General features: G+C 51.1%; 1 protein-coding gene across 10 annotated transcripts in view; it reads right to left on the minus strand.

Annotated features, from left to right (window-relative positions):
* The window catches only part of UBAP2L (ubiquitin associated protein 2 like), a 79,813-nt gene that overhangs the window by 802 nt on the left and 61,166 nt on the right, over positions 1-17,845 (minus strand). For 6 of the 10 annotated variants that reach the window (XM_056852395.1, XM_056852393.1, XM_056852401.1 and 3 more), the window contains 6 exons: positions 16,532-16,613; positions 14,670-14,887; positions 14,474-14,579; positions 4,830-4,897; positions 2,309-2,506; positions 1,525-1,560 (listed from right to left, as the gene is read on the minus strand). In XM_056852395.1, the coding sequence (XP_056708373.1) occupies positions 1,525-1,560; positions 2,309-2,506; positions 4,830-4,897; positions 14,474-14,579; positions 14,670-14,887; positions 16,532-16,613 (708 nt within the window). The remainder of the gene's footprint in view (positions 1-1,524; positions 1,561-2,308; positions 2,507-4,829; positions 4,898-14,473; positions 14,580-14,669; positions 14,888-16,531; positions 16,614-17,845) is intronic. The other 4 variants (XM_056852402.1, XM_056852398.1, XM_056852397.1 and 1 more) reach the window with 1 other exon arrangement.

Below are 17,845 nucleotides of genomic sequence, written 5' to 3' on the forward strand. Positions count from 1 at the left end.
GGAGGAGTGGGGAAACAAATCCAGTTCACCAGATCAGCGTCCGCCGCTCATGTGGAGGAGTGGGGAATCAAACCCGGTTCTCCAGATCAGAGTTCACCACTCCAAACCACTGCTCTTAACCACTACACCATGCTGGCTCTCAAACCTCAAAATGGAACTTCAGGCATGTTCCCTTCCAAACTGGTTGGCATTTGAGTTTTACATTCTACGGACAAGTCTGCTAACTGCGCAAGAGTCTCTTGTATTGGCAGAAGATGCCGTTGTTTGAGGAACAGATTTATGGGATCTGAACCACTATCTACACGCTTCAGCTTTGAAGACCGGGTTCTTTCAGCACCAAACTCTGAGAGTTGCTGGTACAGAGCAGCAAGAAGATTACTTATAGTTAGTAACTTCACACAAACACAGTCTCAAGTTTCAATTTAAGTAATGTCCATAACTGGGAGACGGGGATCTATAGCAGCAGATTTCCGCCACATTCTCCCCCTGCTTCTGATCACCCAAAGGGATTATTCTGGGGATTGCAGGTCTCAGGTTAACCAAGCCTCCTGCCCTGGACACATGAAGCTGTTTGTTCACCCAGATCAGAACCCCCAGGAAGCATCTTCCTGAGGGGCTGAACCAGACTGCTGTGGGGAAAAGAAGGTGGCGAGAAGCCGTCTCTGCTGACAGACCACTGGATCCAAGCCTATAAATCCTGTCTGCCTGAAAAGGGAACGTGACCTGGAGAATATTTCGCAGAACTTTGCAGCCAAGGGCTTCGTATTAGATCACTGATGACTTGCTAGTGGCCCACCCCAGTTTAAAAAAACACACACAAAAAACAGTCCTGCTGGTGGAAAGCACTGTCAAGTCGCACCCGACTTATGGGTTTTCAAGCCAAGAGACAAACAGGGGTTGGTTGCCATTGCCTGCCTCTGCATAACAACTCTGGACTTCCTTGGTGGTCTCCCATCCAAGTACTAACTAAGGCTGACCCTGCTTAGCTTCCGAGAGCTGACAAGACTGGGCTAGCCTGGGCCATCCAGGTCAGGGCAGAGATGAGCAGAGGTGGTTTGCCATTGCGTGCCTCTGCACAGCGACTTTGGTAGTCCTTGGTGGTCTCCCATCCAAATACTGTCCAGGGCTGGCCCTGCTTAGCTCCCAAGAGCTGACAAGATTGGGCTAACCTAGGTCATCCAGGTCAGGGCAGAGATGAACAGAGGAGGTCTGCCATCCAAACACTAACCAGGGCCGGCCCTGCTTAGCTTCCAAGCTCTGAAGGTTTGGGCAAAACAGTCTGTCTATATTGTGCTGTTCCCAGTACCTTCCTCTCCTCACACCTATTTTGTTTCCTAGTGGCACAGCACTATTACTTCGACAGCCCCAAGCACTGATGCTCCAGGACCACACGAGATGGAAAACATGTAAGGAAGAGGTACATCTGCGCCCTCCCACCCGCATCTCTGTCTGGGGGCAAGGGCCAAACCCCTATTAGGCGCCAGGCTGGGCAAAAGACACGAGTTGTCCGAGAGGTTCGTTTACCTGGTCTTCTTGCTGGCGCTGGAAGTACAGAATCGGCTGCAAAATTTTAGGAAGGTGGAGGCAGGCCGAGGATATGGAAAATACAAGGACACATTATGACAAAACTCCCTGAACCGGAGCGTGGGAGGGCGGAGCTTGGGGGGCGCGGACCTGCCAAGGACACCGGAATAGGAAGGCTATCCGGGCAGACTTGGTATGGGGAAGGGGCCTGTGGCTCAGTGGAAGAGCCTCTGCTCGGCGTGCAGAAGGTCCCAAGTTCAATCCCCGGCATCTCCAGCTAAAGGGACTAGGCAACTAGGTGATGTGAAAGACCTCTGTTTGAAACCCTGGAGAGCCATGGGGAGGGGCTATGGCTCAGTAGAAGAGCCTCTTCTTGGCTTGCAGAAAGTCCCAGGTTCAATCCCCGGCATCTCCAGTTAAAGGGACTAGGCAGGTAGGGGATTTGAAAGACCTCTGCCTGAGACCCTGGAGAGCCACTGCCGGTCTGAGTAGACAATACTGACTTTGATGGACCAAAGGTCTGATTCAGTATAAGGCAGCTTCATGTGTCCATGTGACCCAGCAACAAGGGAAGTTTTTTTGGGGTGGGTGGGAATGGGACACAAGAACGTCTAAACGATTAACCCTGGGGTCTTCCTCTCATGTGCCAAGCCTGGTGTCCCCTGTCTCCATGCCATGGGATACCAACAAATTTGCAGGAGGGGGAGAGAAGATGGGAACCTGGAGACGGCTGGCATTTGCAAGTGAGAGGGAGGGAATGGAGTGGGGGCGAGGGGGGGCTTACCTGCCCATCCTGCTGCAGGTGGTGATGCAAGATCTGAGAATGCGGCTGCTGATGGGGCGTCAGGATGTGCATGAACGGGGCGGGCGGGTACGCTGCAGCGGTGGCAGGGTTGATGGGGCCGCCACTGCCCAGCGCCGACGGCAGGTTGAACGAGGCCGCCGGGGTCCCGGTGTGAAATCCCTGCTTCTCAAAGGACTGCTGTTTGAGGGGGCAGAGAGAAAATTCAAAGTGCGTGAACCAAACTTTCTCGTGTGGAACGTGATGAAATGACCTGAAATGACCGGAGACCTTCCCCTCCCCACAACAGACACCCTGTGAGATAGGTGGGGGCTGAGAGAGCTCTAGAGAGTTGTGGCTTGCCCAAGGTCACCCAGCTGGCTTCGTGTGCAGGAGTGGGGAAACAAATCCAGTTCACCAGATTAGCCTCCGCAGCTCCAAACCACCGCTCTTAACCACACCACCATGCTGGCTTCTAGCTCTTGTGCTTTTCACTGGCCTCAGCAATGGGAATGGGGAAAATGCCCTCCCTTCTGCCATCTTTCAAGAGGCCTAGGGAATAGCGTGTGCTTGAAGGACCTTAGAAGGGTACCCAGCATCCAGAGCCTCTGGTTAAGCATCTTTTTAGTGCACGGGCTCTCCAAGGCAGTCACCACAGACCCCCCCTCTAACTATTTTGGATGAACCGACTTCAGCCACACATAACTTTTAAAAATGTAGAATCCCCTCCTTGGCTCACCTATGCGTTTTAATTTTACAAAGCAAGTGTTCATACTCAGAATCCCTTAAAACACTGCGGTTTAACTAAACCACGAAAGCATGATGGTTTGGAGTCTGCCGATCTGACTTGAGGACGCAAGAGGTGCTTTGCCGTATTAGTGCAAACCCATCAAAGAATCTGAGCAGCCGGTTGGTGTTTGGCAGTCTGCCAATCAGAAACTGGCCAATGGCCCATCAAGACAGGGGAGGGGCTGTGGCTCAGTGGTAGAGCCTCTGCTTGGCATGCAGAAGGTCCCAGGTTCAATCCCTGGCATCTCCAGTTAAAGGGGCTAGGCAGGTAGGTGATGTGAAAGACCCCTGTCTGAGACCCTGGAGAGCCGCTGCCGGTCTGAATAGACGATACTGACTTTGATGGACCAAGGGTCTGATTCCATATAAGGCAGCTTCATGTGTGTTCAAATATCAAGAGCTATTCAGATATGAACCAGATGGATACAAGAGGGCCACAAACAGTCCGGAAAGGCCCTGAAAGTTACTGTTCTGCAAAAACACTTCAAAGGGAAAATACAATGTGAAAGTGCCAAACTGTAAGTCATCAACAAATTAAACACTCCACGTCATCCTGGCTTACAGATGTTTTTTCCTCAGTGGTCCCAATCACCAGAAGCTCTACAAGACCCACCTTGTAGACATTTTAATTTGCTGTTCTGACCATGTTCTAACAAAGAGATATCAATTTAATTGCACTAATATCAGTTAGTTTTCACTTAAACTCTTTACTTATCTGTTTAAGCCTCTGATCTCTCTCACCACACAGTACGTGTAACTGCTAATTCTGTTGATGTATAATGGGATCCACATCTTGCCTTTCTACAATAGCTCAATAACTGGGTAGCAGTGTGTGTGAACAAGATCTTGGGGTACCGGTGGACCGTCAGTTAAATATGAACAGCTAGAGTGATGAAGCAACAAAAAAGGCTAATGCGATCTTGGGGTGTATCAACAAGATGTCATAGCGTTGCTGTACACTGCATTGGTCAGGCCACACCTGGAATACTGTGTGCAGTTCTGGAGGCCTCACTTCAAAAAGGATATGGACAGAATGGAGTGGGTGCAGAGGAGAGCAACAAGGATGATCAGGGGCCTGGAGACCGAGCCCTATATCCCTGAGAGCTCAGAACCAAAAGAAGCGGATAAATGCTTATGGAAGTGTGATCTTGCTATTTTTATTTAGATGCCAGAGTTCTCCCTCCCCTCTAAGATCTGAGAACTTCTCCCTCCCGTCCTATTGCACCTAAGAAATACGGGACCCACAGCTACAGAATCTGTGAGAGTTTTTAAACACCGTATGAGAGCTAAGAAGAAATTCTCAACTTGGGTCAAGTAAATAAGTAGGAAAAAAATATAAATGCAAGGCTGTCTACGGGATCAAGCACCCACACCACTTGCAACAACCCTGAAGGGTAGGCCTGGGCCTTTATTGCAGACAGGAAAAGGAACATAGGCTGGAAAAGATCGGCATGCAGAAGGCCACATGGCAGTCCTGGAGCAGAGATCAAAATAAAACCTGGGAATTCTCAACTCACTGGTCACAACCTTCGCCCTCATGCTATAGAAAGGAAGAGCTGCAAGACCCCTCAGAGGCACATCACTCGGGGCGCCTACGTGTTTAAGGGAGAAAGAGGAGCGACTGATTGCCCAGGAGGCCTGACTCCAAAGGCCGTTCTTTGCGCCTCATCTCTCATCTGCAACCGCGTGGGCACACAACTTTGCACGGTGCAAAATCCTCTGTCACAATACCAACCTGTGTTTTGGAGTAGACCGAGCCAGAGATATCCGGCACGCCTGTGTTACTGGATGTTACCGACACACCTGGAGACAAAAGGAGAAATGGAATAGGTGAGTGGGTCAGTGACACCATAGAGCATGGGTCCCCAACTTTTTTTGAGCCTGCAAACCCATTTGAAATCTTTAAAAAAAACAGCAGTTTTTGTTACAGTGAATGAACAATTGTAATAAAACTCAAACGGCTGCTACATAAGCAATCTCAAACATGCATCAATGGTTTGAACACTTGCAATCCATTACTGCAGATATATGACAGCTCCACCATTTGGAAAAAAAGTCTAGTAGTTGTAGTCCAATACACGAGACAGGAATCCGGTATTTCCTATTTCATAAAGTGTTCTTTCTTCAGTCGCATTTGAATAAGTTGAACTCCACCGCAGTATTATTCAATCCATATGGCAGCCGAATTGGCATAAATACAACTTTGCTGCAAAGTGCCCTGAAATTGGACTTATTCAGCCTCCATGAGGACTAGCAAGTGAACTGTTACAATTGTTCACTCACTATACTATATTTTCAGAGATTTCGTTAATTGTATAAGATATGGCCACAGTTGCTGGGTTTTTTTGGGGGGTTAACTGTTTGGATATTCAGCACGAGTTACTTTTGATTTCACATTTGAAATTCTGACACGGCACGGTGGGAGCAGCAACAAATGGCTGGCACAGGGGGTGGCGCCAGCCACAAAATGATCGCCACCGCTTAACTTTGGTAATACACAGTGTAGATCCTTCTTCTGTGTTAGGCAGCTGCGGCCAAAGCAACATTGAAAAAAAATCTTCACAGCCAATCAATCAACTCCAACAGTCAATCAGATGCCTTGCCAAGCAAAATCCCTACCTGGCCCTACCCACTGCCTAAAAACCTTTGGCGGACGCCAGAAAAGGTGTGCGTGGACACCATGGAACCCTCGGGAACCATGTTGGGGACCTCCGCCATACAGAGGCAAGCCTGGCTTCCCTTCCCTTGTTCTTGCTCATCATTACGGAGGTGTGGGGAACTCCCCTCCCCCCCGGACCACAATATGCTGGTGGCATCCACACACCTATGGGGTCTCGTTCCAAATTCTGAACAAGCAGCTCATGTTTCTAGCCATCGTGAGGACCGAAAGCAGCCCAAGGCCGTGCAAAATCAGCAAATATCCACTCAAGCACTTTTGAGCCTAACAGTCAGCAGCTGCCAGAGCATGTGCCAGTGGAGATGGGTGGTTTTGCTTGGTAAGCGCGGCACCAGCTTCTCTGAAAGGCCGTCTGCGTATATGACAAAGGTCAGCAAGTGTCTTTCATTTTAAGAGAAATGTACGAGGACTAAAACTAGCCAAACTGAGGATAGCGTACGGGAGGGGGGGATGTTTTTCAGCTGGACGGCCACACTTGGTTCTCCTCCTGCTTTGGGGGGCTCTGAGCTGGGTACCTGCCCTTGTTGTTTCCAGCGCTGGAAACAGGAAGAGGGGGCATCCAACCCTGGTGCCCTCCTTTACTTTACTGATGCTGCTCATACAGTCAATTCGGCTCTGAACAGTGTCACACTAAGACTAAAACAAAAAAATATATACATATAAGAAGAGGAGGAGTTGGTTTTCATATGCTGACTCTCTCCACCACTTAAGGAATAATCAAACAGGCTTACAATCACCTTCCCTTCCCCTCCCCACAACAGACACCCTGTGAGGTAGGTGGGGCTGAGTGTGACTAGCCCAAGGTCACCCAGCTGGCTTCGTGTGTAGGAGTGGGGAAACAAATCCAATTCACCAGATTAGCCTCCCTGCTCATGTGGAGGAGCGGGGAATCAAACCTGGTTCTCCAGATCAGAGTCCACCACACCGAACCACCGCTCTTAACCACTACACCACACTGGCTCTCTCTCCATGACTTCCTTTATTGAGTCAATCCATCTCTTGTTGGGTCTTCCTCTTGTCCTGCTGCCTTCCACTTTTCCTAGCATGATTGTCTTTTCCAGTGACTCTTGTCTTCTCATGATGTGACCAAAGTACGACAGCCTCATTTTAGCTTCTAGAGTCAGTTCAGGCTTGATTTGATGTATAACCCACTGATTTGTTTTTTGGGCAGTCCAGGGTATCCATAACACTGTGAGGGCCATCTGGTTTTGGCTCTTATCTGTTTCTATCTCTACCCCTTTGAACTCGTACAAGCAGTTCGCACCTCTGTGTATCTTCCTGAGTCCCCCGCCTCGTCCTTCTTGCCCAGGTGCCACCTCTCCTCCCCTGCTGTGCTTTCTGCCTTCACTCCCTCGGGCCGAGTCCGGCCTTGAAATGCAGATAGCCCTCACTGTCTCTCTAGGACTGTTTGATGTTTTATGCTGCACCAGTTTGCCTTGTAACCTCCCATGCCTCCCATGCGTGTGAACCTTCGTGCCCTCTAGTAGATAAATACTGTAACCCCGATAAGCTAGTCACTCGCAACTTTGTATCCATGAGCCTGTCTTCTCTACCTGAAGCCTTCAATAAATCTTTTGTTTCTGCATCCAAGTCTGAGCAATTGATTTGGCGAAGTTTGCCCAGCTAGGTTGGGGACTCTCACATTAAGTTGCGAGTCTTTGCCTCTTCGTTCTGCATCTGTACCCTACGGGACAGCCATGTCAGGCGACGAGGACAAAACTACCCCTCCGGCCTCGCCGGACGGAAGCGGTGCACCGGACAAGCCGGCCCCGAAGGACAGACCGGACCAGAAGGTGCCAGGTGCGCCCCGCCCGGGCCCGGGCACACGTCCTAAGACCACTTTTAATACTTGGCTGGATTCGCCGAAAGGTTGGTCGCTTTCCCGGACTGAGGCAAAGCACCGCCGCTTGGCCTTAACTGGTACGGGGTTCGAGGACGACCCCGCCCGTCGGGACGCTCTGATGGATGAGGAGCGGAGACAGTGGCAGGAGGAACGCCAAGCGATGGTGGAGCGCATAGGTGCCATGCAACTTGTGATGGAGGAGATGGCCGCGGCCATGGACGCGCTGAAGGTACAGCCCCCGCCGGGTAACCCTCCGGATGGGACACCGGCGGCTCCCCCCGCGCCTCCTCCCAGCACCCCGGCCCGCCGGGACCTGAAGATCACGTATGATGGGTCGGGGGACCAGTTGACCTTTTTCATGGTCCAAGTGGACATTTTTATGCGGGAGCAGGGCCGGACCTTTACCTCCGAAGAGTCCCAGGTCCAGTATGTGGCCTCCCTCCTGCAAGGCGAAGCGGCCGCGTGGATGGTGTTACAGTACGAGCTCCGCTCCCCTGTGCTACGGAGTTTGGATGACTTTATGATCGCACTCCGTAACAGGTTTGAGGACACGAATCTGGGGGAGCGGGCCAAAGCCGCTCTGATGCAACTGCGCCAAGGAACCAAGTCGGTGGCGCAGTATGCGAGCGAGTTCCAGTCCTTATCGAGTCGGATTCTGGACTGGAGCGAGGCTACCCGGGTGCAGTTGTTCAGGGAGGGCCTAAACCCGGACCTGCAGCATTGGGCCTTTATGCAAGGTAACCCCCCTGACGTTGAGGGTTGGGTGCGTCACGCCGCCGATATCGAAAATAGGAAGCAGCTCCTAAACTTGTCCAAGCAACGATCCGGCCGCGACTTTAAACCGAGAGGAGACAAGGCAAGTGGGATCCGTGACCCTCGCACCCCAGGTGGCGGCGGCCCCACGCCAGCGGAGCGCCGCAAGCGCTTCGAGGCAGGGGTGTGCCTGGTTTGTGGAGGAAAGGGTCACTTCGCCTCCCAATGCCCATCCCGCTCCGGACGCCCGGCTTCCAATCGTCCCGTCCCGAGCGAACCAGAGAAAGCCCCCGCAGAGGGTCAGCCGCGACGCCGAAGCAACGCTCCAGGACGACGGAGCACTCCCTCGGCACTACACGCGCACGCCCTGGATGGGATCGCCAGTTCGACCGGTCCATCGGGACCCCGGATTACCAGTGCAACCTCTGACTCTGCCGAGTCACGGATTACAAATACCTCGTCCAGCGAGGAGGAAGAGTGGGATGTGCCGGCAAAAAACGCCGTCGGTCTGCTGTAAGGGGGGCTCCTCAGCAGACCGCACCGTCCCCTGTGCAAGGAGCTCCACCGATGGTAAGCGCCCAGGAAGATAATGTTTATATCCGGGTTCACCTCTCACTACCCAAGGGGGGCCCAGTTTTAGAATTCCCCGCGCTCGTGGACTCGGGGTGCGCCCGCACTTTGATTAGTGAGGAGGCGGCCCGGAAATTACAAGTCCGCCGCAAGCGCCTCCCGGGTCCCCTCCGCTTCTCCCAGATGGACGGGAGTGACTTTAAAAAGGGGCCTGTCACTCACCGGACTACCGCGATAGTCATGACTGTAGGGGAGCATTGGGAACAGTTGTACTTTACCATTGCCCCCATAGTTGCCCCTGTAGTACTGGGAATGAACTGGCTACGGGGCCACAACCCTTCCATTGATTGGGTCAAGCGGACCCTTACCTTCCCAGAGGATCCCTGCGCCATGCATGACAGGGACCGCATGACCGGGACCCCGGCGGCCGCCCTAGTGGGTTCCCCAGGACCCGTTTCCAATACCCCCAACCTACCCTCGGAATACTCCCAATATTCGGATGTGTTTGATGTGCGGGAGTGTGACGAACTGCCACCGCACCGGGAGACCGACTGTGCGATTGAAATAGTTGGAGACGGCAAGTTATCCAAGGGAAAGGTGTACCCCATGAGCCCCAGTGAAAAGGCAGTGTTGCGGGACTATTTGGACACTAACTTGGCAAGGGGCTTCATCTGCCCCTCCAAGGCTCCGTACTCCGCCCCCGCCTTTTTTGTCAAAAAGAAAACGGGTGACTTAAGACTGTGTATTGACTTTCGGAGGCTCAACGCTGTCACGCAGTCTAACGCTTACCCCCTCCCTCTCATTCCAGACCTGCTAGCACAATTGAAGGAGGGCCGGATTTTCACCAAACTGGATTTAGTGGAAGCCTATCACCGCATCCGCATAAAAGAGGGGGACGAACCAAAAACGGCTTTTTCGAGCTGTTTTGGCATGTTTGAGTATTTAGTCATGCCGTTCGGACTTTCTGGGGCTCCGAGTGTGTTCATGCAGTTAATCAATGAAGTGTTACATGATTTGGTGTTTCGGGGGGTGGTGGTATTTCTGGACGATATACTCATTTATTCTGAAACCATGGAAGAGCATGTCCGGCTGGTGCGGGAGGTCCTCCAGCGGTTACGGGACCACAAGTTATATGCCAAAGTGTCTAAGTGTGAATTCCACCAGCCTTCCATTACCTTTCTAGGCTATGTAATCTCCCACCAGGGGTTGGAAATGGACCCCGGAAAGGTTCAGACTGTGCGAGATTGGGAACCCCCTACTACGCGCAAGCAACTGCAGCAGTTCCTGGGGTTCGCCAACTTCTACCGCAATTTCATTCCCAACTTTGCGCAAGTGGCTCTTCCTCTCACTTCCCTTCTGCGCACTAAGGGAAAGGGTGCCAAAGCCGCCTTGCCTTCGGCCCGACTGCAATGGTCCCCTCCCTGCCAACAGGCTTTCGAGGACTTGAAGCTACTCTTCTCGTCCGAACCGGTTTTGGCCCACCCGGACTGCACCAAACCGTTTGTGGTCCAGGTGGACGCATCCGATGTAGCTATGGGAGGGGCCCTCCTGCAGCGGGACGAAAGTGGCGCTTTAAAGCCATGCGCCTATTTCTCCAAGAAGTTTACCCAGTCCGAAATCAACTGGGCCATCTGGGAGAAAGAAGCCGCGGCAGTTAAGCACGCCCTCACTGTGTGGAGGCATTTTCTAGAGGGGGCAGAATTCCCGTTCGAAGTGTGTACTGATCACAAGAATCTGGAGGCTCTCAAAGGGGCTAGAAAGCTCAACGCCAAGCAAATACGTTGGGCCCAATTCTTTGCCAAATTTCGGTTCACCCTCAAACACGTGCCCGGCAAGGAAAACGCCCTAGCGGATGCTCTATCCCGACTGCCCCAGTACCGCAACGATTTTGACCGTCCTGTGGACTCTCTGTTCACTCCTGAGCAAAGGGGAGAGATCCCGGGTTTGGCGGTCTCCACCCGGTCTCAAACCCGCCGCCCCAGTGGTCCCTCGCTCAAGGGAATCCCGGAGGCTTTCCAACAACGCCTCCGGGAAGCGTCCCTACAGGAAGCGGAGCAGCAGACGCTCCCTTCCGGTATGGAACAGCAAGAGTCCTGGTGGGTTCAGGAAGGGAAACTCTATGTCCCAGCCTCTCTTCGCAAGGAGGTTTTGGGACTGGTCCACGGAGCCAAGCTGGCCGGTCACTTTGGGTTTGTCAAGACGTTGCATTTGGTACGGCGGCAGTTCTGGTGGCCGGGCATGAGAGGGGATGTAGAATTGTACGTTCGCAGTTGTCCCATATGCGCCACTGCCAAAAACAGGGGGGGCAAAACCCCAGGGCTTCTGAAACCTCTGGAGATCCCCACCCGGCCATGGGAGGTGATCGCCATGGATTTCGTCACCGATCTACCCCCCAGCAGGGGCAAAACCGTACTGTGGGTTGTTACAGACCTCTTCTCCAAGCAGGTCCACTTTGTCCCCTGCGCGGGACTCCCGTCGGCGCAGGGGTTGGCCAAAATGTTTGTCACCCATGTCCTCAGGCTTCACTCGATCCCTAGGAAGGTCCTCTCCGACAGAGGGGCCCAGTTCGTTGCCAAATTCTGGCGGGCCTTCCTGAAGCTTATGGGGGTGGGGGAACAGGGTCTCTCGTCTGCCTACCACCCGCAAACTGATGGCCAAACCGAACGGGTGAATGCCGTGGTCGAGTGCTACCTCCGATGTTATGTCAATTACCATCAGGATGACTGGGTGGACCTGTTACCCTTCGCCGAATACGCATACAACAACGCCCCCCACTCCTCCACGGGGTTTAGTCCGTTCCGTGTGGTATACGGAACAGATTTCGGCCCTTTCGGTGCCGCCCCCGTCTCCCCCGAACTCGAGGCAGTGCCCGAGATGCAGGAATGGGTACAGGCGGTCAGTTCCACTTGGCCCTGGCTACAGAAGAACCTTGAACGGGCCAAGCGGAAATACAAGGAACAGGCCGACAAACACCGGTCACAGGGATGGGAACTCCGAGTGGGAGAACAGGTTTATCTTTCCACGAAAAATCTGCGTTCCCTCCGACCCTGTAAAAAACTCAGTGACCGTTATGTGGGCCCCTTCCCCATTACCCGGGTGATAAACGAGGTAACTGCGGAGCTGGATCTTCCCAAAACTCTTCGCGGGGTACACCCCGTTTTTCACATCAGTCTGCTCAAACCGTTCGTCTCCGCTCCCCAGTTCCACCCCCCTTCCAAGCCAGAAGTGCCCACTGTTGTGGGAGGGGATACCCACATGGAAGTATCCAAGGTTTTGGATTCCAAGTGGAAAAAGGGAAAGCTGTATTACTTTGTACGGTGGAAACATCTAGGCGCTGCGCACGATGAATGGGTTGCAGCCCCCCATATGGCCGCCCCCCGGCTCGTACACGAATTCCATTGCGCTTATCCCGAGAAGCCTCGACCTCCCGAACTCGCGGGAGGGGGGCCTTAAGGGGGGCAGAATGTGAGGGCCATCTGGTTTTGGCTCTTATCTGTTTCTATCTCTACCCCTTTGAACTCGTACAAGCAGTTCGCACCTCTGTGTATCTTCCTGAGTCCCCCGCCTCGTCCTTCTTGCCCAGGTGCCACCTCTCCTCCCCTGCTGTGCTTTCTGCCTTCACTCCCTCGAGTCCGGCCTTGAAATGCAGATAGCCCTCACTGTCTCTCTAGGACTGTTTGATGTTTTATGCTGCACCGGTTTGCCTTGTAACCTCCCATGCCTCCCATGCGTGTGAACCTTCGTGCCCTGTAGTAGATAAATACTGTAACCCCGATAAGCTAGTCACTCGCAACTTTGTATCCATGAGCCTGTCTTCTCTACCTGAATCCTTCAATAAATCTTTTGTTTCTGCATCCAAGTCTGAGCAATTGATTTGGCGAAGTTTGCCCAGCTAGGTTGGGGACTCTCACAAACACTCTCCTCCAACACCACCTTTCAGAGGAATCTACTTTTTTTCTATCAGCTTTCTTCAATGTCCAGCTTTCACACCCATACATAGTAATAGGAAATACGATGGCATGAATTAACTTGATCTTGGTAGCCAGTGACGACATCCGAAGTTAGAGCCAGAAAAACCTAAAGCCAGAACTCTGAACCGTGAACCTCTTCCACCTTCCTGCTGTACGCACTCATAAAAATGGAATACACATAGATAAGCCAAAACTATAAAGTAAATGTCACAAGTACATAGTTAAAAGTGTGCAATATATTTGAATGTAACTTTTACATATAAATACAAACTTACTAATGGCGTACAATGTCAACAATACCGTACAACAATACCATACAGTGATGTTTATATATAAAGTCCCAATACATGATGAAATAGGAGCCCCAAGGCGCAGAGTGGTAAGCTGCAGTACTGCAGTTCAAGCTCTGCTCATGACCTGAATTCAAACCCGACAGAAGTCGGTTTTAGGTAGCCAGCTAAAGGTTGACTCAGCCTTCCATCCTTCTGAGGTGGGTAAAATGAGTACCCAGCTTGCTGGGGGTAAAGGGAAGGTGACTGGAGAAGGCACTGGCAAACCACCCTGTAAACAACGTCTGCCTAGTAAACGTCGGGTTGTGACGTCACCCCATGGGTCAGGAATGACCCAGTGCTTGCACAGGGGACCTTTACATGATGAAAAGCACAAGCTGGTATTCGGTTGGAAAGTGGTAACGTCATTACTCTGGTAATGTAAGCTGTGGGCTACATTGTAATAGGATAGAATGCATACATGTCAAGAAGCAAATGAAACTGATGAAGTATGACTATGAAACGGCAAGATTGCCTCTAGAGGACCGTTTTCCGCTTGGAGCTGAGTTGGTCCGCTTGGAACTGAGCTTCGGTTGGAACTGAGTTGTTACGCTTGGAGCTGAGTTGATTCGTTTGGAATTATGGTGAAAATCCAAAAGGTACAACACATGTTGGGACTTTATATATGAAAATCACTCTATGCTATTGTTGACATTGTATGTCAATAGTAAGTGTGTATTTATATGTGAAAGTTACCATTTAATTCTGTTGCACACTTAAACTACGTACTTGTGACATTGACTTTATAGTTTTGGCTTATCTATGAGTACTGCAGTTTTGGTAGCATTACATATTACATAGAGGTGTGTGTTGTTGTTTATTATGCACACACTCACCAATCAGGTACCCCCACATTTCAGGGGAGGGGCTGTGGCTCAGTGACAGAGCATCTGCTTGGCAAACAGAAAACCCCAGGTTCAAACCCCGGCATCTCCAGTTAAAGGGACTAGGCAAGGAGGTGATGTGAAAGACCCCTGCCTGAGACCCTGGAGAGCCGCTGCCGGTCTGAGCAGATAATACTGACTTTGATGGACCAAGGGTCTGCTTCAGTAGAAGGCAGTTTCATGTGTGTTCAGACTGTACACCCGGGTTTTTTTTGCCATTAGCTGCTCCTAGTGGCCATTGAGGTACACTGAGCATCAGAAACATTGCATAAGAGCCTCTCCCCTCTCGCCCCACCCTGTCAAGCCAACGTGCTGCCCCCCACCCCACCACCACCACCAAATTCCTGCTCACCAGTGCTGTATCCGTGAGAGCCGTAGCCACTGGGCTGCTGAAACGGAGTGGCTGAGGCGTTCACGCCGACATTCACGCTGTGCTGCTTAGAAGAGGTAGGCGCGACCTGGGGAAAGCAAAGAGCTGGCATGTCAGCGGCACAGGTGCCGGCCAGCTCCGCCCCCACCCCGCCGCTCCACAGCAGGCCCCCACTCACGGGGAACACCGCAGGCCCATACTGGAAGGTGCTGGGCAGCCCCGGGACCCCGGTGTAGTACGGCAGGCTGGTGTAGCTGTAGCCGGGGGGCAAGGCCGGGTTCAGGAAGGTCTGCTGGGTGGTGTGGTGCGTCTGCGTCTGGTTCTGCTGGGGCTGCGCCAGGGTGGTCGCTGGCGCAGGGGAGGAGGCGTCACCTCGGCCGAACTTCGTGAGGTCACCTGGGGGGCGGGGAAAGCGAGGGGTGTGGAGTGAGAAGCCGGCATCGGACCGGCCAGCACCTTGGGGAGGACCGGCCGCCTCCGGCCACGGAGTAAAACCAAACACACAACTCTAGATTGCTCTAGTGCACAGCTTATTAAACTTTTCCCACTTGCAACCCCTTTTCGCCCGAGAATTTTTTACGCGACCCCGGGTATATAGGTATATAAAATAGGTATACAAATCAAACATTTACTGATAATAAATCATAAAGAAATTTATACTGCTGCCAAATTTTTGGCGACCCCCACATTCAGTTATGCGACCCCATATGAGGTTGCAACCCATAGTTTAAGAAGCTTTGCTCTAGTGTCAAGAAATTAATATTTTTGTTAACAGACCCAGGGTTTGTTTCCTATAAGACCTCCCTGTTTGCCTTGGCAGCAGAGAAAATAAGGTCCAACGTAGCTGCTAAGAGAGTCGATCCTGTGAGTTGATTTTAAAGGGTTGATAGCTCTTACTGGTTTGCTGGGATTTCGTTGCAACTTTTAGCTAAAAGTATTTTGCATTTTACTAATTTAGCTAACGTAGTTTTGCATTTTACTAATTTGGAATATTTTCCGTTTTTATTATGTATACTTATAACTATTAGAGGTAGTTGTTGACATGTTTGTAATGGCCTATAGCTACATGCAAATAAAACTCATTCACCCATCCTTGAGTACAACTCTAGATCACAGTGGGTAGCTGTGTTAACACACACACACAATTAATTCTCCAATGGCTGAAAAAAAGACTCTGGCTTTTATAATTCACTTGCTGGACGCATTCATTTAGGATTAATGGTTTAGGGCAAAATTGTCTTGCTTAGCCCTGCCTCCGCAGCCAGTGGGGGCATAACCCTTTTCAGGATACCTTTTCCCCACTGATGGAGGATAAAGATTCCTGTAAAGAAGAAAAGGCTCGTTTTCTCTCTCCCGCTCTCATGTGCAATCTCTGGGGATCTGCCATAGGGCTAGCAACTGTGTTGCCTGCTGCAGGAGTGTCAGTTTCCTTCCAATATAAGCAGAACATATGCTTGTAAATAACACCGCAACTCTCCAGGGCTCCATTATTTGGAGGAAGCTAGAACCTGTAGCTTTTCTTTGCTCAGGGATGCAGGAGGTGCTACAGGAATGACTTAATTCCAGCCCAGGACTCGGGAATTTTTACACAGCCGTAACACTACATTAACTAACAACTGCCATTTTCTGGTGCCAAAAGGAAAAAAAAGAACATAAGAAAGGCCCTGCTGGATCAGACCAAGGCCCATCAAGTCCAGCAGTCTGTTCACACAGTGGCCAACCAGGGGTCTCTAGGAAGCCCACAAATAAGATGGCTGCAGCAGCATTTATCCTGCCTGTGCTCCACAGCATCTGATATAATAGGCATGCTCCTCTGATCTTGGAGATAATAGGGATGCATCATGACTAGTAGCCATTTTGACTAGTAGCCATGGCCCTCTCCTCCATGAACATGTCCACTCCCCTCTTCAACCCTCCCAAGTTGGCTAAGCCATCACCACATCCTGGGGCAGGGAGTTCCACAATTTAACTGTGTGTTAAATTATGAAACGGGCGGATTAAGTCCACCCCTTTCAGCTAAGGCGCTGCTGTCTTCCCTACCAGAATAAGGGTTGCTGCTCAGGCTGGCGTCCCTTCCAGTCAGCGGGGTAGTTGGCGTGGGGAACGGGATGCTGTAGTAGTCCTGCCAAAGATGGGAGAAGAAAGTAAGGGAGTGATCCTTGACCAGCTATGTGGGTGGGGAAGAAGCAGTCAGAACAGGAGCTTGCTACACGAATAGGTTTATTAGCTGAGGGCTGCACAGGGTTTGCGCAAAAATTCCATGTATAGGTAAAGGTAGTCCCCTGTGCAAGCACCAGGTCATTAGTGACCCATGGGGTGACATCACATCATGACATTTACTAGGCAGACTTTGTCTACGGGGTGGTTTGCCAGTGCCTTCCCCAGTCATCTACACTTTACCCCCAGCAAGCTGGGAACTCATTTTACCGACCTCAGAAGGACGGAAGGCTGAGTCGACCTTGAGCTGGCTGCCTGAAACCGACTTCCGTCGGGATCGAACTCGGATCGTGAGCAGAGCTTTGGACTGCAGTAGTGCAGCTTAAAACTCTGCGCCACGGGGCTCTAAAAAATGCCATGAGCCTGGTGACAGCAGCAAGAGTAACATATGCAGCAAAATGGAAGGCAGAGAAATACCCAGATTTGAATGAACAGATGAGTAAATTAACTGAATATGCGATTATGGCAAAATTAACATCCTTTATATAGTACACCAATTTCAGAATTCCAAGAAAAATGGAAATGTCTTTTTAAAATATATCTTTAAAAATTAAGAATAAACATAAATCAAAACAGAAGCAGAAAGATTTAGGTAATATGTTTCACAATAAATATGTTATTAGTTATGAAGATACATTGAAAAGATAGTAATGTTTGTTTGTTTTTTATTTATTTTTGAATTTGTAGCCCGCCCTCCCCAGTGAGCCAGCTCAGGGTGGGTAACATCAATTTAAAAATCAACAATCACATAATACAAACACTGATCATAAAACCAGCATTAACATTTTTAACTTACAACCACTAATCAAAGTTGGTGCCAGAATCCCCTTTGCTGTAAGAGCTCCCGCAGTCGGCTGCCCCCCAACCGCACAATATATATGAAGGGGGAGGGGTGGGGAGGCCAGTACAGATGGCATTAGCGGCTGCCCTCAGTCGTAGGCCTGGTGGAAAAGCTCTGTCTCGCAGGCCCTGCAGAACTCCTTAAGGTCCCACAGGGCCCTGATCATAGACTCATAGAGTTGGAAGGGACCACCAGGGTCATGTAGTCCAACCTCCTGCACAATGCAGGAAATTCACAACTACTTCCCCCACACACCCCCAGTGACCCCTACACCATGCCCAGAAGATGCCCAAGAT

Source organism: Euleptes europaea, chromosome 7, assembly GCF_029931775.1.
Source record: "Euleptes europaea isolate rEulEur1 chromosome 7, rEulEur1.hap1, whole genome shotgun sequence".
NCBI lineage: Eukaryota > Metazoa > Chordata > Lepidosauria > Squamata > Sphaerodactylidae > Euleptes > Euleptes europaea.